Below are 17915 nucleotides of genomic sequence, written 5' to 3' on the forward strand. Positions count from 1 at the left end.
CCAAGACATAAGGTTCTCTACAACTCAGAAAAGCACCTGGAAAAATGCAGCTCATTTCCCTCTAGGCAGTGCCTTAGCAGTGTACTAGTTCCCTCTGATTCCAGCCCAGATGCCACCAGGGAAGCTGTTATGCCTCATCCTCTGACTAGATACTGCTGTAAAAAGCCTGGCTCTGTCTCTGTCTCTTGCTTTAAAGTAGTCTTTCGGTTTAGGTTGCTAGCAACAGGTTTTCTATGCCGAAACAGTCATGGTGTTTACAAATGTGGAAATAACCTCCTATGTCAGCATGGATAAAATATTCTTTTCCATTTTTCTCATGGTCTCTTTTAAGGATTTTTCATGTACTTGTACACTAATAGATTTAGATTTCCAATCTTAAATAATCATTTTTAATGTTTTGAAAATAAATATTTGCTATATTGTAATACAGTAATATAACAGATTATCTTATTCATCTATTTTTTATAAAGTCAGTTTGCAAGAGAGATTTTAGTCTAACAATAGAGCAGTTCATTATGCAAGATTAGAAGCTGCTTTTAATAGAAGAACTTTATCTGATTGTTTATCAGTCTTACTAGCAAGCTGGATTTTTTCATATACAATTTATATGCTCTAAAGCAAATGCTCCATATAACCAGTGTGCATCTAAATTGTTTTAAATATGTGTCTGTTACCTGCATACAAATTGCATGAAAAAGAGAGTAGAAAGTATCAGCCTGCAAGCTGGCACCAACGGAGACCCTGAACATTCTGTTTACAAACAATATTTCTTCTTACATTCATATTTCAGCAAACCAAGAATATATTTTATTCTTTGAAACTTTATTTCACACTTAACTTACAGTGAAAATTGTTTTTTGTGCTAGCAAAATGTGTTTCCCCTCATGTTCCCCTCCATCTCCCTGATGAGAACCACAAATAATGCATAATTAATATTCCAAATCACTTGGTTCACTATTCAGGGGCCAAGAGGTCCTGATGGTCCTCCAGGAGAACAAGGAGCACAGGGCATTAAGGTGAGTGCATTGCTTAATACTAAATAAAACTTCTAGAGAGACCGTAACAGTTAAGATAGAAAAGAAAGAAACAAAAAAACCAACCCAGCATGTCAGAAGCCATAAAGTTCCATTTAATCCATTGGGAGATTTGCAAATTTCTGCCTTCTTCAGGTAATTCCCTATTATGGTAAAAGCCCATCTAAGCCTGAATCTGCGCTTCCTGCAGTTACCCAGTATTTAAACTGACAGGAACTGTATGCAGCTTATCTAGGAAATGCATGTGGAATTCACACACTGTTGGTTATTTATCAGGGAGAAAGAGGCAATCCAGGGAAGAAAGGAGCTCCTGGGTATATTGTAAGTATTGGACCCAGTCTTTGTAGTAAGCCTTAACATGGTTACTGCTAATTTCTGAGCTATGTTTGTAAATTATCTGAATCCAGCATTGTCTTTAAATGCTTCTCTTTGACCAGGGTAAAGCTGGAAATCCAGGAGAAAGAGGAGATCAGGGAGCAGTGGTGAGTATGAAATTCTCTGGTACTTCTGCAAAAAAAAACGATTTCACAAAATATCAGTTTGTTTAACACTGGAATATGAGGGAATTTGTTTACTTTAGAGCAGCTGGAAAACTGACAGCTCAATTTGCATTTATTCGTATAAAGAATAAAGGGCAGAAGTGAGAGTGTGAACATAGGGTAGTCTGCTACAAGACCAGTGTTTCCATGAAGAATGGTCTACAGAACACAGTATCTGCTCAGGTTTAGGAGCTTGTTGCCTCTCACCTTTAAAACAGAGCCGCAGTTTCTAGAAGAGTATAAGACAGAGATGCTATGAGCCAGGTTGAGCAGAGAGAAAACAGCTCTAAATCTTACTGATCATGTCAAATACAGTTTGCAGGGTAGAACACTCATAACACTATGTTTAAGTCTCGTTTGTCACACAAGCAGCACATGAGTCTGAGGAGAATAATGAGGAGCTGGTAAATGGTGGGTCGGCCAAGATCCATCCCTACACAAGAGAAACTCAGGAAGGGTTTATTCAGAGCTCCCTCACCTGCCATAAGAACTAGCAATGTGGCAATGCATGCCAACCAGAAGAAAGGGCTGCATGTATTTGTTGAGTGTTTCTGAGCAAGTTATTGTGTGAGCAGAAATAAGAGAGGAAGTAGCTTTTTGCAGAATATGAAACAGCTTGTTTCTACTGATTTATTTTATTTTAATCTTCTAGGGTTTGCTTGGGCCTCCTGGAACCACAGGAGACAGGGGACCAATGGGAGAGCCAGTAAGTTGATCCTTATGCCTGCTTAAAATTTTTTCCACATATTGTACAGATATCCCTGATAACTCAAGCTGTGGTTAGATAGGAATTGTGGGGTCATTGTTGCAAAACTGCAAGGCTAGGGTCTGCCTCCCTTGCTTAGCCTAACTTGTTCATAAGGAGCTTTGTAAATCGTGTTCAGAAGCACTGAAGTAAGGGGTTCACAGCAGGAGAGAGCGTGATAGAAGCTGGACCACAATATTATGTGGCTTTACACTGCATTGAGGTAGACATCTAGTTTATGGATTATGTCAATATGTCCCAATACTGATACTGGTGGTATTTTTGAGGGGCAAAATTTAGGATAGTTATTGAGTAACTCGGGGACCACATATATTTGGCAGGTTGAATTTTCAATGCAAAAGAGACTGCTGTAATAAACCTCAGACATTTCTCTGCTGAATGGATTCTTGTTCTGATTGTTACTATTTCAAGCCACACTCACTTTTATGTGGCCAATATTGTAACAGACGTTCATGCAGAGTCTGCAGGAAGTATATGCAAAGTGCTGCAAAATGCAGCCATGAGAGGAATAGTATTGCATCACTTTCCCTGGGGGTAAATCAGGTTAAATAAATCCAGTGAAAGAGGGTGTGCTGTCCTAGGAGGACTTGGGAGAAGGCTGCCGGTTTATAGTTCAGAAATCTATTAGAGTTGTCAAACTTCTGAAATGTTATTTTGCATATCGTATTACATATAGTTACTTCAAATCTTGAAAGTGAACTGTTGCTATAAAGCATGTTATTTCTACTAATTATTATTATTTCTAGTATTATTAAATATTATTTCTACTAAGCCATAGGTTGACATGCTTACAGAAATTCATTGCACATTTTGGGGGCTAGAAAAATACCAACATTTATTTTGGTATGTGTTTGTTAAACTTTCCTTTGGGTATAATTGCCCACTTCACTTGAGCTGCCAACCTGTAGGAATGGCAAAATGTTTCAACAGAAAATGTATTTTCTAACAGTTATTATTGGATTCCTGTCACTTTATCGCTTCCATTTATTTTATCTAATCTTCATGTTGTGACATCTGAGAGCCTTAAAATGCAAGGCTTATACATAAAATTCCTGCCATTTTCTGATCAAGTCTGAATTTTCTTACATATAGAATGACTATCAGCCTTATCTGATCTAAGAGGTCTACTCTTTAGCAAACTTAGTGTTGGGCTCGTCATCTTAGAATCTAAATGTGCAGTGTCAGAAGTAAAGCATAGCCTTTGAAGAGGGTATCTTTTCTTTCAAGTGATGAAAGATTAAAGTGTCTTCAGAAAATGGTCTATGGAGCTAGGAAAAAGTGATGAAAATTAGACAGGCTGTTATGGAATGAAACGTGTGACTCTTTAATTTGCCCATCCAAGCAGCTTGATTTCATCTTCTGTCAGCTGGTCACTACATCAAAGCCAGCTGCTGGAGCAGCTTCTCTGTCCATCACTAGTTCTCCACAGAGCAGAAAACCCCTAATTGTTGGTGCAGAAGCAAAAAATGTAAGCAACTAGAACTATTTGTAGTAACTGGCTTTATCTAAATTATACTCTAACTTACTTGTCAGGCATTTCAGTAAAACCTTTATTTGCAAATTACCTCTTTTTAATGGTTAAAAGGAGTCCCTACATTGCTATAAATTTCTGGCTTCTGAAATTCCCTGCAAGTCTCAGGGGAAAGCTACATCACCAATCCAGCAGATATAGCTCCATGGTAATATGAAGAAATACTTGACTCATGAATCAGACTTAAGCTCTGTGACACTTGCCTAGTGGAATGCCATGGAGTTGATGCAATTGAAAGCCAGTGAACTTAGTTTAGGACCAGCTGACTTCTGAACAGGAAATTAAATGCAAATTCAGTTACTCACATTTAACCAAAGCTATAGGGTAAAATATATGCATCTGCTGAAACCCCCTCAGTAATACACAGTTTATATTGTTGTAACAAGGGAAGAATATACTCATGTTATCAGTTACCAGGAGGAGTAAAACCATATGTGGAGTCTGTAAGAGGAAGTGAAACAAAAAGGAATAAATATTTGCGTGAAAGCCCTCTATGATAAATACTGGTAGCAGTATCTTTATTTTACGTGAGAGTAATAGGTCAACAAAATGTTTTGAATTTAGAATGTACTTAAACACAGATGAGTCCCAAAGGAATAAATGTGAACTTTCTGAAAGTTCAAAGATTGGATACATCCAGAGGGTTGATCTGTCTTGACATACATTCACAGTGGCTATGGAATGAGGTGTAAGCTGTTTCAGGCAACTTCTACCCCCCCCAGCGCATAAATTCAACTCTGTGAGCAGAGGTGGACAATTTAACACGTGCAGGGAATCTGAGCATACTGCATTAGGAAACTCTCAAACACTACATGTTACTGCAAGGAATTTATTAATTACAGAAAGGTTTGTAAGAAAATGCTTATAGTATAGTTATTAATATTACGAAAAGGCTCCAGCCTTTAGTCCGTTACACCTCAGTGGTTGTTCTGTATAAACATTGCTAAATCCACAGTGAAGCACACAGTAGTTGTTTTCAGTTAATTCCATACCAGACTGTAGGATTTTCCACAAAGCAAACCAGACAGTCTAACAAACCTTAATTAAACAATGTCTCAGTTAATCAAGAGGAGAGCTTAGCTTAGATAATAATTTACTTTTGGTCTAAAAGAAAAGAAATCTGTGCTCTTATTTGAAGTCCATTTCAGTGTGTCAGGTTTGGCAGTGAGGTCTCTGGTACTGTATGCCACCAAGGTGCGTGTATACACTACTGGATTCAGGCAGGAGTAAAAACAATGAAATACAGTTCTTCATGCCAATTGCAAGAATTATGAAGACACAAAGTCAAGACCAGACAATATAATTTAATGTTAATTGAATGATGCATCCAAAATTTTGTTTAATGCCAGGGTCCAAGAGGACAACCTGGAGAGGCTGGCCCTATTGGAGAAATGGGTTTTGAGGTGAGCTTTTAATAATTTCTATCATAATTATAAACACTCAAGCAACTGAATAAGCCTGGACAGTGTGTTTAGAAACTACTTTTATTGCAACCTCCCAGACTCTCTTACTTGAAAAATGAGCACTGTCTTTGAGTGCACATTCAGGACGTTTGCACCTCAAAAGTGAATGTTTGAATGTTTGAGCTTTTTCTGGAAGCCCTATTCTTCTTGCAGTTAGACAGTGGAACAGCATTAATCACATGTCCTTGCAAGTGGGAGAGGAAGAAATGAAGCTGCGAGCAGTCATCTTGTGAACTTTTGCTTCTACTTTTTGCTTTGAAGGAAATACGACAGCACTTGTTAACCACATTTGTAATGAAGTAACTGAGGGATGAGCTCACTTAGAACAGAACAGATCTGGCTTCCTCAAATAAATGCTTTTCTTCAGTCACCCAAAATCCAGTCTTCTGACCATTAAAAAAAAGGTTTAAACATAAACTTTACAAGAAACAATCTGATGCCATTAAGTCTTTAAGGGCTGAAGACTCCAGAGTGTGCTTTGTTCTCCAAAGGCTATATCTGTTTGGCTCCAAGCCTAAACAGTGTTGAAATTGTCAGTCAGATTTACAAAAGAATGATGTTTGCTCAGCTTGCTACTAATTTATGGTGAAAGGTACAGGCTTAGTTGTATTGCTGAGTTTTCAATACATTCCTGACCCACAGTGCAGTTCTTGAACTCTTTTTATACTCTCCTTCTTTTTCTTCTTTTGGGCTCTTGTAAGAACAAAGAACTGCGTTGCCTTAATTTGATTTTTCAGACATGATTCTTTTGCAGTGGCTCATGCCATTTTTGTGCTTCAATTTGGCTGTGGTGTTTGAAAGTTGCAAAATCATTATTGGTGACCGTGTATAACAGTAGTTCTTGTGCCATGCAGGGACCTCCTGGTCCTGAAGGAGAACCTGGCGTGCAGGGAGAACCAGGTGCAAAGGTAAATGTTGAAATCATTCTCTCTTGTGCTGTTTAAATTTTCAGATTTCCATAAAAGCAAATGAGTCATCTTATTCATTAGCAAGTAGGTAGTGACATGGGAAATGAGCAGTTAAGGAGTATTGTCATGATGACTGAATGATCTGTAAACCCTTTCATTGTTAAGAATATTTTCCCTTAAAATCCAGTGATTTAATTTTGATACTTCAGGGAGACATTGGACCTGCGGGAAAAGTTGGAGAACCAGGTGACCAAGGTTTAAGGGTAAGCTATGGATGCTAATCTTCTTCCCTAAAGGGAAGTATGTTACAAATGTGTCAGAAATACAGGTTGAGAAATCTTGACTTGGTAGAAAGGCTCAATAAGAAGCTATTTTCTGATATCTTTTTTAAAAAATAAAAATGTATAATACTGTAGAAAGGCAAAGAGAGTGTTGATTTTGACGTTGAAACATTTCTAAATGTCTTATGTCCCTGAGGGACATGAATGAGGGCCTTAAGCACAAAGGTAAATCCAAGGGAGTCCAGCCCAGCTGTTAAGGTGTCAACCCACAATATTGCTGTGTATGGATACTCAGTCTAGGTGAGATAATAGGAACATTATAGTCTCAGCAGAGCAGGGAATCTTTCTGTACCAGCATCTAAAGCAGCTGATTTGCTTCTGGTGCTGTGGATGGCTTATTAGGAGCTTAATTTTACTAACCATTTGTGCTGCTGCTTATTCTTCCTGTGCATCTTACCCCCCTCATCTGACCCCAAAAGTTGCCTACCTTTGAAGGCTGAAAAAAACCTTTTAAAGTGCTAAGAACAGATTTTATCAGTATAAACCATATCCTTTCAGACATATGTATTACCGTTGAGCTCTCTTGTTCCATCAGCTCCTTGCATTTGTGTTTTCCTCCTCCCCAAAATCTCCAACAAGGTGCATTTAGTAGTTCTGCCTGTCCTTGAAGAAGAGTAATTCCTGTTACTGGTCCACAGTGGGTGCTCTGGACTTAACCATACCACTGTGTCTGAAATACTACATTTAGTACAGGGCAGTTCATATTTGCCTTTCTACTATGTGCATCAAAATTTGCAAGTTACCAGTATCTTTACCTGTTCCTTTTCATAAGGGTGAACCAGGACCCCCAGGAGAAGATGGTGTTCAAGGAAAGGATGGCCCAAAGGTGTGTGCAGTTTTTGTAACAGATGTAAAGCAGTCACATCAACATAAGGACCAAAGTCTCTTTCTCCTATTTCACCAGATCAACAGAAGCCAGTTGAGTGCATTTAGTTTTAACATAGGAGGCCTCATATATTGTAGGCTTTCCTCTGCCTTTTAGGCACATAAATACTCTGCAGGGGCTGCAAAGTTGAATGGCTTGATAGAGAAATGCAAGCTGGAGAACTGAGTACAGCTTATTTCTGTAGTGACTATCATGCTGGAGAGAATAAGCCCAAGGCTGCTCCATTCCCTGCATTGAATCAGTGCTGTGCCAGGCACTGTGGCAGGTACCAGGACAGGGCATGTCCCAGAGGACATCTACAATGAGTGAGGCAAAATCTGGCTGTGGAAATGTATGGATGAGATGGAAACTCCCTAACTTGGAGCCTGACATCAATTTGACTGGTAAAATTCCCATTAACTTTAGGGAGCTTTCTGTCAAACCTGAAGATTCAGAATTCACTTTTATAAAGAGTAAGTAATTCCAGAGCAGAAGCTTGACTAAGTTGGGGTTTTGTTTTGGCTTTCTTTTTCCCATTTGTTTTAGGGAGACCCAGGAGACCAGGGACTTCTTGGAGAAGGTGGTGAAAAAGGAGAGATGGGGTTACCAGGAATTGCTGGACCCCCTGGTGAGCCTGGCATAATGGGCATTCCTGTAAGTGTTTTCAGGTTGAAGTGCACTTCTTGTACATTTGCTTTTCGTAATAATTTTCCATTTAGTTTTGCTTGCTTCTTTTACTTTGCAGGGCTGGTGCAATTAGAAATGAACATCTTTAAATTGGTTTGCCTTCCTTTTTTAAGTGGTTCAGATTTTTAGGGTTGGTAGAGAGAGAAGGCAAATGTTTTTCCTATCTTCTATTTAGGATCTCTTAACAGATAGTGCTTCCTCACCACTTGTCATCCAGACACATACACCACACAACCTGGAGCCTCTCGCTTTAGATCTCTTCAGGCAATCTTCTCTCATTAGTCTATCATCACCTTCATTTGGAGACTGTGAGCAATCTCAAGTATTAGAACATTCTTTAAATTTTAAAAGCACCCAAAGAAATTGGCAAGGTGCATATATTGACGTAAAATATGCTGTGAGGTCTTCCGTTGTTCTGTATCACTTTCCCTAGTCATGGCTTTGTTTACTGTCCCAGGGCTACATATATTATAAAAAATAAGGAGAAAGAAGAAGGAATTTCATTATTCCTTTTTGTTCTTAAAAGATATTTATTCTTTAATTAACTTCATTGTGGCACCTCTGTGAGAGAAATTAGATAAACATACCATGAGAGCAGCAGGTGCCACAGACAACTCAGAGATTGCAGGTGGAGAGAAATGGAAGCAAGCATACACAGGTAAAACAGTAAACAAGCATTGGGATCCATGCTCAACATTGTTAAATCAGTTTGTGTATTTATTCTGACATCACTCCTAGTAGCTGAAGTCCATCTATAAAATCTGTCTTGCCAAAGTTTTATGCAACTTCTTAATGTAAACTGATATTCTGGAGCACAGTTTCCAAAGCATTATATAGCCTTAAGTCAGACATCAGATTCTCTTACCAAAAATCATCATGTTCTCATTCACAGTCCTCTGGCTGCCTTTGCTGTAGCTCTTACATTATGATGGAGCCTGAGTAAACATAAGCTGGAGGGCCAGCTGTCAATGGCTGTGAGCACTGCCCCCTCTGTCCTCTACACATCAGTGTTACAATCTGCTGTCTTTAATCCTGGGTTTTTCACACTGAACTAGTGAAGGAAAAAATGCTGGTTTAGTTGTCAGCACACTTAGTGGGCTGCAGAACAATTTTTGTATCTGATGCAATGATATCACCCTGACTTTTTTTTTTCTGTTTTGATAATTCTGGATAAGCTTGAAACTTTAATGTATTGAAATTATCATAAAACACCTCAGCCCTGGCATATCTGCGTTCTGTGTAATTATAGTTGTATACCATAAACAACATCAGCAGTGCTGCTGTGCCTCAGTGAGACAGGTGGGTCTGGCAGTTCAATGCCTGGGAGTCCCCATTCATCCTTCCTAGTGTCTGGGAGGGTTCACATCACGGTTTTGGTTTGTCTTTCTAGAGATGTGGACAGATCTAAACAGGTATAAATGTAGAAATCCATTTCCTATAATCAATTGTATAAGGCTTTTATTGGGGTGAGAGTAATACTGCATTTTCCTTAAATAAAAATACGAAACAACAAATAAGCTTCACATATCAGTTTAAGCTATATTTAACCTAGCCTATTACCACAATGACTTAAAAAAAACCAACCCCCTCCCCCCCCAACCAAAGCCAATATATCTTTCTTTATCCAAAACTGAAGCTAAAATACCTTCTCTAACTCACAGTGCTTTTGGATAAATTGATATCAGTGAGGACTGGACACATTGGGACGGTCAGGTTTTGAAGTGACCTAGAGGGCAGCAGGGCTGTAGCTCCATAGATAGCACCCCTCATCTGCACAGCCATCTTAGTTTTTCTTTGGTTGTGTATTGTATTTATCTAAATCCAGTGGTTCTCTGGAAGCAGTGTTATTCCTAAAGTAATACTTTCTGGGTGGACAAGATTTACTGGGGGGTTTTGTCCCCTATTTTCAGTTCATTTTCACTAGTTCGGTAAATGATCCCTGATGCTTTTCCACTTGTTTCTGCTTTAGCTTGAAACAGTCCTACTAACTTGCTCACATCAAGTTAATGAGATTTTTTCCTCCCACCTCTCTGCATTACAAAAAGCTTGCTTAGTTATCTGGTTTGGACCATATTTTGAACATGTTTCCAGGCCTTTCTCAATCATGTATTTTTCTCTAATAAATTTACAGGGCCCTGAAGGGACACCAGGAAATCCAGGTCAGAGGGGCCGTTTAGGAAAGAAGGTGGTGTTTTTTCTTTTCCCATATTCTCTTCCCCTTATCTGAAACTCAAATTTACATTACAAAATAATCCCATTGTACCAAGTCTATCCCTGGTTTATGTCATGCTTCAAGCCAGTGGTTTCTTTTCTATCCATAGCAATCAGAATTGTCATCATTCTGCAATCAATGACATTCAGGACCTTAGGAGGTTTAAATTTGTATCAGGATCTGATTTTGCAACTCATAAATTTCTGCTTCTGTCAAATAACATTAACCTTTGGCTAAAACAAAACAAAAGTAATAGGTTTTAGCTGGGTTGGTTTTTTTCACTGTAGAGTTCTAGGTTCAGACATTCCAAGAACTGTAGTAACTCCTATTAAATAATGCTGTTACACAATTTGGTGAAGCATGAGCTGCATTTTGAAGCTTCGTATCAGTCTGTTATTCTTTTCAATACAATAACACCAACAGGGGGAAAAGGGACAGCTTGGCCCTCCTGGAGAAATTGGACCTGCTGGTGACCCTGGCCAGCCTGGAGAAATTGGTCCCAAAGGTGCAAGAGGAACTCGAGGCCCCTTGGTTCGTACAAAACATGCTTTTTTTAAGAGCTTATGTATTTCTGGTTTAGCAGAATTGTGTCTCTCCAAGGGAAGAGGCAAGTCACAGCTATAGCACATAAAAATATTTTCTGACGTAGCTGGAGATGTAGGCTGTGTCTTTCCCACCCTGTTCATCCTGATGTGTGCCAGTGGCAAATCCATTCTTTACCAAATGAAGTTGGACCTAAGAAAGAAGTTGTCTGTGGTTCTGAAATCTCAATATTTGAAGATTTTTCCAAGTCATAACTTTTTAGAAAGTAAGCATCATTGTAACATTTTATGAGAGCTCATTTTTCTATCACTGATTATTCCATTAACAGGGACACCTAGGGGGAATGGGACCTGAAGGAGAGCCAGGAATTCCAGGTTACGGGGTGAGTTTTTTATTGAATTTATGTACACACACATCCCTAAGAAAGTTTGTGGTACTATAAATAATTTCAAATATCATGGGGATCTGTACCTAGAATACACAAATATCTATTGGAGTGTCAGATCTCACATATGTTTATATGACATGGCATTGCCCATTCAGAAATATTAGTCTTAAGCTATGTTGACCAGTTTTTGTGAGTTCACTAGCAGTTGTTTGTACCACAGATTTGAAATTCTTGTTTGTCCTGTGTATTTCACCCCTTGTGAATAAAGTTCCTTTAAGACTACTACAGCTATCCATTATAAAGATTGTTCAGCACCCACCACCACCTCTGCTTACTATCTGGCCAGCCAGTTTCCATTTCAGTAACAGAAACTGAATGAGGTTAGTTGAAGAACATAAAGATATCATGGCTTTCACTGAAAAATAATTATGTTCATTATCATAGATGGATGGAATCCTGCTCTTAAAGACCAAACAGAAAATCCCATCAGTGGCCTTAGCCCTGAAGCGAGAACTAGCCTGGCTCCCTTCACCTGCATCAAACCCTGCCAGAACCTTTGGTTTCCCACTGTGCACAGAGCTTTTCCTGCACACAATACATTTTCTGTCTGGGCCCATTAATTTTGTGCCACATTGCTATTTAGCATTATTGGCAAGCAGCAAAAAAATAATAGTAACAGGCAGCTAAAAGAAAAGTTGAGAATTATTTCTTAAATAATTTGTTTGGAATTAATGTTTGTTTTGTTTACTTCTTTAGGGTCACCAAGGTGCTCCAGGGCCTCCAGGGCCTCCAGGACCTAAAGGAGAAAAGGTATAAAGATGGATTATACTGTCTTACACTTTGAGTAATTATAAAGGGAGAAAATGTTCCTGCATGTTCACTGTTTTCCACAGCATGCAGCAAAAAACACTATTTGCAATATTTATTAGTATTGTGAAAGAATATGAGAACAAAAGGGAAACGGATCATTCATCGCAAGAGTTCCAAATTATGCAGTTGAGATGTTTCAGGTTCTAATACAGAAAGTACCCATTGTAAGAAACACATTCTGTTGTATCAGATAGCACCACTGCCCTTAGTGAGTGCTGCAGACAGAAATCACTGTGAAACCAGCAAAGTATTTTTGTAGCTTTAAGCCTGTGAGTACACCCACAGTCAAAACCAAGTCAAACAAAGATGGACAAAGGTCTGTGCTTAATATAAAATGTTATGGGCAGAATGTTGCCTCCATGCTGCTATTTTAGTGTCAAATTCACTATTGTTCTTTTAAGCCTCAAGTCCTGCATACAAATTTATATGCTGACTGAAGTTTGTGTGGCCCCATGCAGGTACAGATTCCCTTCATGAAGATTAGTTTGGAATTGCACTTGACAGGAAATACGTTCTTGCATTAGGACCAGTTTCACGATGAATACTAGAAATAAGCAATGAATGGCTTATGTTACAAATAGATTCTGATATAACTGAAAACTAAATTGTTGGGAGCTAGGTGTCTAGCTTGCTTGGTCACTTCTGAAAAAGCACTTTGATGCACTTGGAAAACCCTTAAACATATTTCAGACATGAGCCTCTTCGCATTAAATAGTGTTAAATATCATCTGGAAGAGATAACTTGTTGTCTATTAGTTTGGATGGCAATTCTTTCATACTTAAACTTTAATAGAGTTCAGGCTGAGTGTTGGAGTCTTCTCTACACTTGTTTTTATTAAGCATATTTCTCAAAACAGTGGAAGAAATTTTCTTTTTTTCCTCTTGTCAAATATCCTGTTTATCCTTTCTTTTATTAAATAAAGAAATGATTACATGGACATTGTTCAAATACTTACTTTTTATAGCTGCCTTTGAGAACAGGGCAAATACTTATCTTTTTTTAATTCTAAATGTTTTGGGGAGGTTTATGTGCATATTAAAAATGGAGTTATCATTTCCACTGTATTAAAATCATAATCATCACATTTACTTTTAGCATCTATAAAGTATGCTCTGTGCACGTTCATTAGCATTTGAGCATGTGTGCATGGTAGATGAGGTTGACTTTCTGAGTCAATGTATTTTAATGCATATCTTTGTTTTAGGGTTACCCAGGTGAAGACAACACCGTCCTTGGACCACCTGGGCCCATAGGTGAACCAGTAGGTCTTTCTTTCTCAAAAAAATTATCTCAGTGCCTCTGAAGACAAGAGGCAATGCAGGTTCTTCCTGAAACTTTGTATTGATGTCTCGGGACTCAGTACTCCCTTGTACAAAAACGCAGAATGATGGTCCTTTAATCTGTAATCCCTCTCTGAAAAAATGCAGTCATGTGCTCTTTCCTGCGTAAGCGCATGTGCCCTGTGTTTACTTACGCTAATGCCATTAGTCTGTGTTTAGACCAGCACATTTTGGAACAGAATTTTCCCTTTTCTGTTTATTCTGAATTGTACCTAATTGCTTTACTAACCAGAACTGTGTTTTGATTTATTTCATTATCATTGCAAAGCTAATTTAGCTGGTTTAGAGAGAACTGCATTTTGTAACCTTTTTTTTTTTTTTTTTACTGAACTCCTATGTAGGGTATCTCTCTGCACCAATTAGGAACATGCAGAAAAAAAAGCTGTCTCAAAATTGTACTGTTTCATGTTCAGGCTTTACTTGTGCCGGAAGCAATGCTTGTGCAGCCAACTTCTCTTCAGATTAACCTTAATATTTATACCTCACCTTCTCAAAAGACAGGACTTCTAAGACCCTGATGTAATTGAAGACAGAGTCTGGACTAGGTTACTTAATTTACTTATGGTAACGCATTAGAGAAGAGACTCTAGCCAATTCTGCTGCAGCCAAACTAACCCTGTAATGATGACTGTGCAAATATTGCAAGCAGGGCCTTTCCACAGTATAGATTCCCTTTAGGAAACGTGATGTGAAGCTGCTGAAACCTTGGAGAGTATACAGACAATTGCATAATAGTATCTATTGGTGAATATGCCCTAGAAATGGCTAGTCTATTAATTTATGAACTGTAAAAGAAACCCTGCAGTTAGTGATGCCTGGCCAATTTTTCATTATGTGCTTTTACTTAAGACAGGTGGGAAACCAATCCCTTATTATTTCACCTAATGATCGGCTGGATGTCTTTCGGAAAGTCTTGGCCATTCTTACTTCCTGTGGGCATGACTTCCTATCTTGTTAAATTTCCTTTGACTGAGATTTGCTGCAATAAGAGTTAAAATTCTGGGGAAAAGTCCCATTTCTTGTGAGACTGGAGTAAGAGCCTTTCCCTAAATTAGAGCTAGTGAGGTGTCTGAATACAGCAGGAAGTACCACGTGACTCAGAAAAATCATTCTATTCCTGCTGCTCCTGTGCAGTTCTTATATGTGCGAAGCATGCCAAGGAATTGAAATTACCTTTTTATTAGGACAAACTTCAAAATTAAAGCAGATTCTGAGTATGTCAGAATCAAGTGATTTCACAAAAGAACCCAAGTTTTCCTGGGTTATCTTACAGAATCCATAGAAGATTTTTCCCTGCATGTCTTGAAAACAAAGTTTCTTCATTTATTTATGAAGATTTTTTAGTTCAGATATCATACATATGGGTATAAACCTGAAGAAGTCTTACTGAGGTCAATACTCCTGTTTCATTTATGCTCACATAAGATCTGTTTTCAAGATTTCAGTCTTCAGTTACAAAATACTTCAGACAGTGGCTACTGTCTGACTGCAGTGCATTTTGTTTAGACAAAAAAGAAAGTTTATTCCTTAGGAGAAGCTAACTTTAGTATTTGTAATCCTCAGTTCTGTCTTATTGGTTAGTCTGTTTTGAGAGAAATCCCATCTTCTTTTTTGTATTTCGTTAGAGTGTTAGTTCAGCTGTTACATTTTTCTCTTTGATTCTCTTTCAAGGGCCCTAGTGGTGAACGTGGAGATAGAGGAGAACCTGGTGATGAGGGTTACAAGGTAGTACTAATGCCTCCTGCTTTATTCTTTTTATTTGAACATGCCATGCTATGCATACATAATGTAGCAGAAGTATCTTATCTCACAAGTGTGCAGAAATTGTGCTTCACTGCACTGGTGAGCTCGTTGAACACATTGGAGCATCTTTCTTATGAGGAGAAGTTGCTGGGAAGAAGCTGGGACTTATGAGCTAGAGAAGAGAAGGCATGGGTGATTTTAATGTCTAGAAATACCTGATGAGAGGGAATGAAAAGGAAAGAGTCAGACTTGTCTCAGTAATGTCCAGTTTCAGGTCAAGTCGAGGCAAAGGGCTCAACACTGAAACACATGAAATTCCTTTTGAACACAAGAAAACACTTTTCACTGTGAGGATGACTGAGCACCAGAACAGGCTGCCCGGAGAGGTTATGGAGTCTCCATCTCTGGAAATGCTCAAAATCTAACTGGGCATGTTCCTGCACAACCTTTTCTACCTGGCCTTTTCTACCTAAACAATCCTGTGATTCTGTAATACTGAATGAATTAACATTTTTATCTGAAATTAAGCACTATTTCTTTGTAAATCTAAGCCTAATAATTATTCATGAAGCATAGTCAGTCTTTTAGTGTAGACAAATTAGATTGTAACTAATCACAGTAATCATTGATAATGATTTGTTTGCTGAAGTCCGAAAGAGACAGCCCTTGACATGGAGCATCCTGTTTAAGTTACACAGATAATAAAGATAGACATAGTAATAAATCAATGAACTGGATACAATCTATGCTTTCAGTAAGTGCAGAAATGTTTAAACAATATGTAGTTCCTAAGGTCTGATCTCAGGAGAGCTGAGCATACTTTATCTAGGTCACGTTAGGAAGCTCAGGCCACCCAGAACCTCTCAAGATGGCCTTTACAAGGAAATTTGTAGCTCGCCAAGTGTGACATCCTTAGTTGCTTGTACTGCAATATGCTATTTTTTCTGCTTCCCAGGGTCCTATAGGTCTTCCAGGGCTTAGAGGACCTATTGGACAGCAGGGGCCTCCAGTAAGTGTTTCAAACAAGTGAGATTTCTCTATTGGCTGTTGCAAATGTGTGTTTAGCTGCATTCACAGGATTCTTTTTATTTATTTAATATACGTTCTTTCCAAAGGGAGAGCCAGGTGACTTGGGAGAGCAAGGACCAAAAGGAGAAAGAGGTTCAGAAGTAAGTGGAAAAAAGTAAAGCAAAACTGTACTTAATTGGAATTTTTATGTTTTTGCTGTTTGCTGACTATCCTTGGAAAACTGTTATATAAGGCTAAAACTCAGTGTTTTGGGTTTCCTTGACAGAGCAAGTAATGAAAAATGCCAAAGACTAAATCTTTTCCTTTAGAAGTAGTAGTTCATCTTGGTGGTGTGCTGAAAATTGCCAAAAGCATTTTATATTCTCTCATGGGGTCATTTTCATGGGCTTCTGAGAAGTGTTCTTGCAATACCAGTTGCCATTGCAACTTAAATGAGACATTTTGTCTGAGAAGTTTCATAGTGCAACTCTGTTGACATTTGTCAGCTCTCAAGTATTTGTAACTTTTAGGGACCCACAGGGAAGAAAGGAGCAACGGGTCAAGCAGGCAAACCTGGAATTCCTGTAAGTAACAAATTTTATCTTCAGGTTATAAAACAAAGAAAATAATAGCTAATAAAACCAAAATTGAGTTATGCCAGTGGTACCAGAAGGTCTTGCACTCACTCGAAAGAGCCTTCTTAATGTTCAGGAAATGTAAAGGTTGTGTTGTGAAAATACAAAGTAATTTTTGAAACTGTGCTAAATTACATGGAATTCTATTTGATTACACAGCACATAGAAGCAAAGAGCAGCTAATATAACACGATCATCCCCACTTGCATACTTAATTAGGTCATTTTGCACTTGACCTGTAGTCCATGTGGACGTTATCCCTCTATATTGCACAGATCTGTACTACTGTTCCCTCCTGGCTCCCATCAGTTCTTTGAACAGCTGCAGCCTACAGAAGCCTGGATCCGTATGTCCATGATGGATATGGCTGGCAAATCCCTTGAGGTTTACTCCTTTCTCTTGCTTGCCTTGGGATGAAATTTTTCGTGTTCTTTCTTGAGTTACTGTAGGGAAGCTGACTTGCATCCTATTCTCCCTCAGGGAGAAGAAAGAGCAGGAAGCAGTAGGTGTTCTGTAAACATAACCAAGAACAAAATGCATCAAGGCTATTTTGGTCCCCTAATAAATAGTACAACACAAGCATGTATCGTAAATAACTTCTGCTACCTCACATAAAAACATTGTCAGTAACCAGAGAAACACAGCTGCTTTACAGAGCTTGTACCTGCTGGGTGGAGAGCAAGAAGAGCCTTTTTAAAGCAAGGACAAAACTGTCCTTTGTAAGTACTCAGCTCTTTCCTCTGAGGGACTGCAGGGAGTGTATCATTCAGCAGATAAAGGAAAATAGGGAAAGGCAAGACATACAAGAAGTGAGCAGGAGAAGACAGTTAAAACTAGAAGTTGAGGAAGTTTCCGAGCACATCCCAAATGCAAGATGCTTGAGCAACCAGATGTTAGAAATAAGATTAAGATGGTATGGTTCTTATATTCTGTATGGCAGTTGTTAACGATACCTTTCGAAACAAGATGTGCTGTAGTTAGCATACTTTAAATTGCTGAGAAACTCATTCATGCAGAGATACTTGCTGAACTCCAAGCCCC

The 17915-nt window shown here is 38.6% G+C and overlaps 1 protein-coding gene across 13 annotated transcripts in view; it reads left to right on the forward strand.

Annotated features, from left to right (window-relative positions):
* The window catches only part of COL24A1 (collagen type XXIV alpha 1 chain), a 142021-nt gene that overhangs the window by 104508 nt on the left and 19598 nt on the right, over positions 1-17915 (forward strand). For all 13 annotated transcript variants that reach the window (XR_009725583.1, XM_061354393.1, XM_061354387.1 and 10 more), the window contains 18 exons: positions 963-1016; positions 1311-1355; positions 1472-1516; positions 2226-2279; positions 5220-5273; positions 6188-6241; positions 6451-6504; positions 7355-7408; positions 7994-8101; positions 10266-10319; positions 10770-10877; positions 11218-11271; positions 12034-12087; positions 13353-13409; positions 15160-15213; positions 16187-16240; positions 16347-16400; positions 16770-16823. Coding sequence is in view for 12 of the 13 variants with exons in the window: in XM_061354393.1 (XP_061210377.1) it covers positions 963-1016; positions 1311-1355; positions 1472-1516; positions 2226-2279; positions 5220-5273; positions 6188-6241; positions 6451-6504; positions 7355-7408; positions 7994-8101; positions 10266-10319; positions 10770-10877; positions 11218-11271; positions 12034-12087; positions 13353-13409; positions 15160-15213; positions 16187-16240; positions 16347-16400; positions 16770-16823 (1065 nt within the window). In the remaining variant the exon portion in view is untranslated. The remainder of the gene's footprint in view (positions 1-962; positions 1017-1310; positions 1356-1471; positions 1517-2225; positions 2280-5219; positions 5274-6187; positions 6242-6450; positions 6505-7354; positions 7409-7993; positions 8102-10265; positions 10320-10769; positions 10878-11217; positions 11272-12033; positions 12088-13352; positions 13410-15159; positions 15214-16186; positions 16241-16346; positions 16401-16769; positions 16824-17915) is intronic.

Source organism: Neopsephotus bourkii, unplaced genomic scaffold (genome assembly GCF_033783945.1).
Source record: "Neopsephotus bourkii isolate Nb327-2 ecotype Australia unplaced genomic scaffold, CSIRO-AGI_Nbou_v1 NB_739, whole genome shotgun sequence".
In the NCBI taxonomy this organism is placed as follows: Eukaryota; Metazoa; Chordata; class Aves; order Psittaciformes; family Psittacidae; genus Neopsephotus; species Neopsephotus bourkii.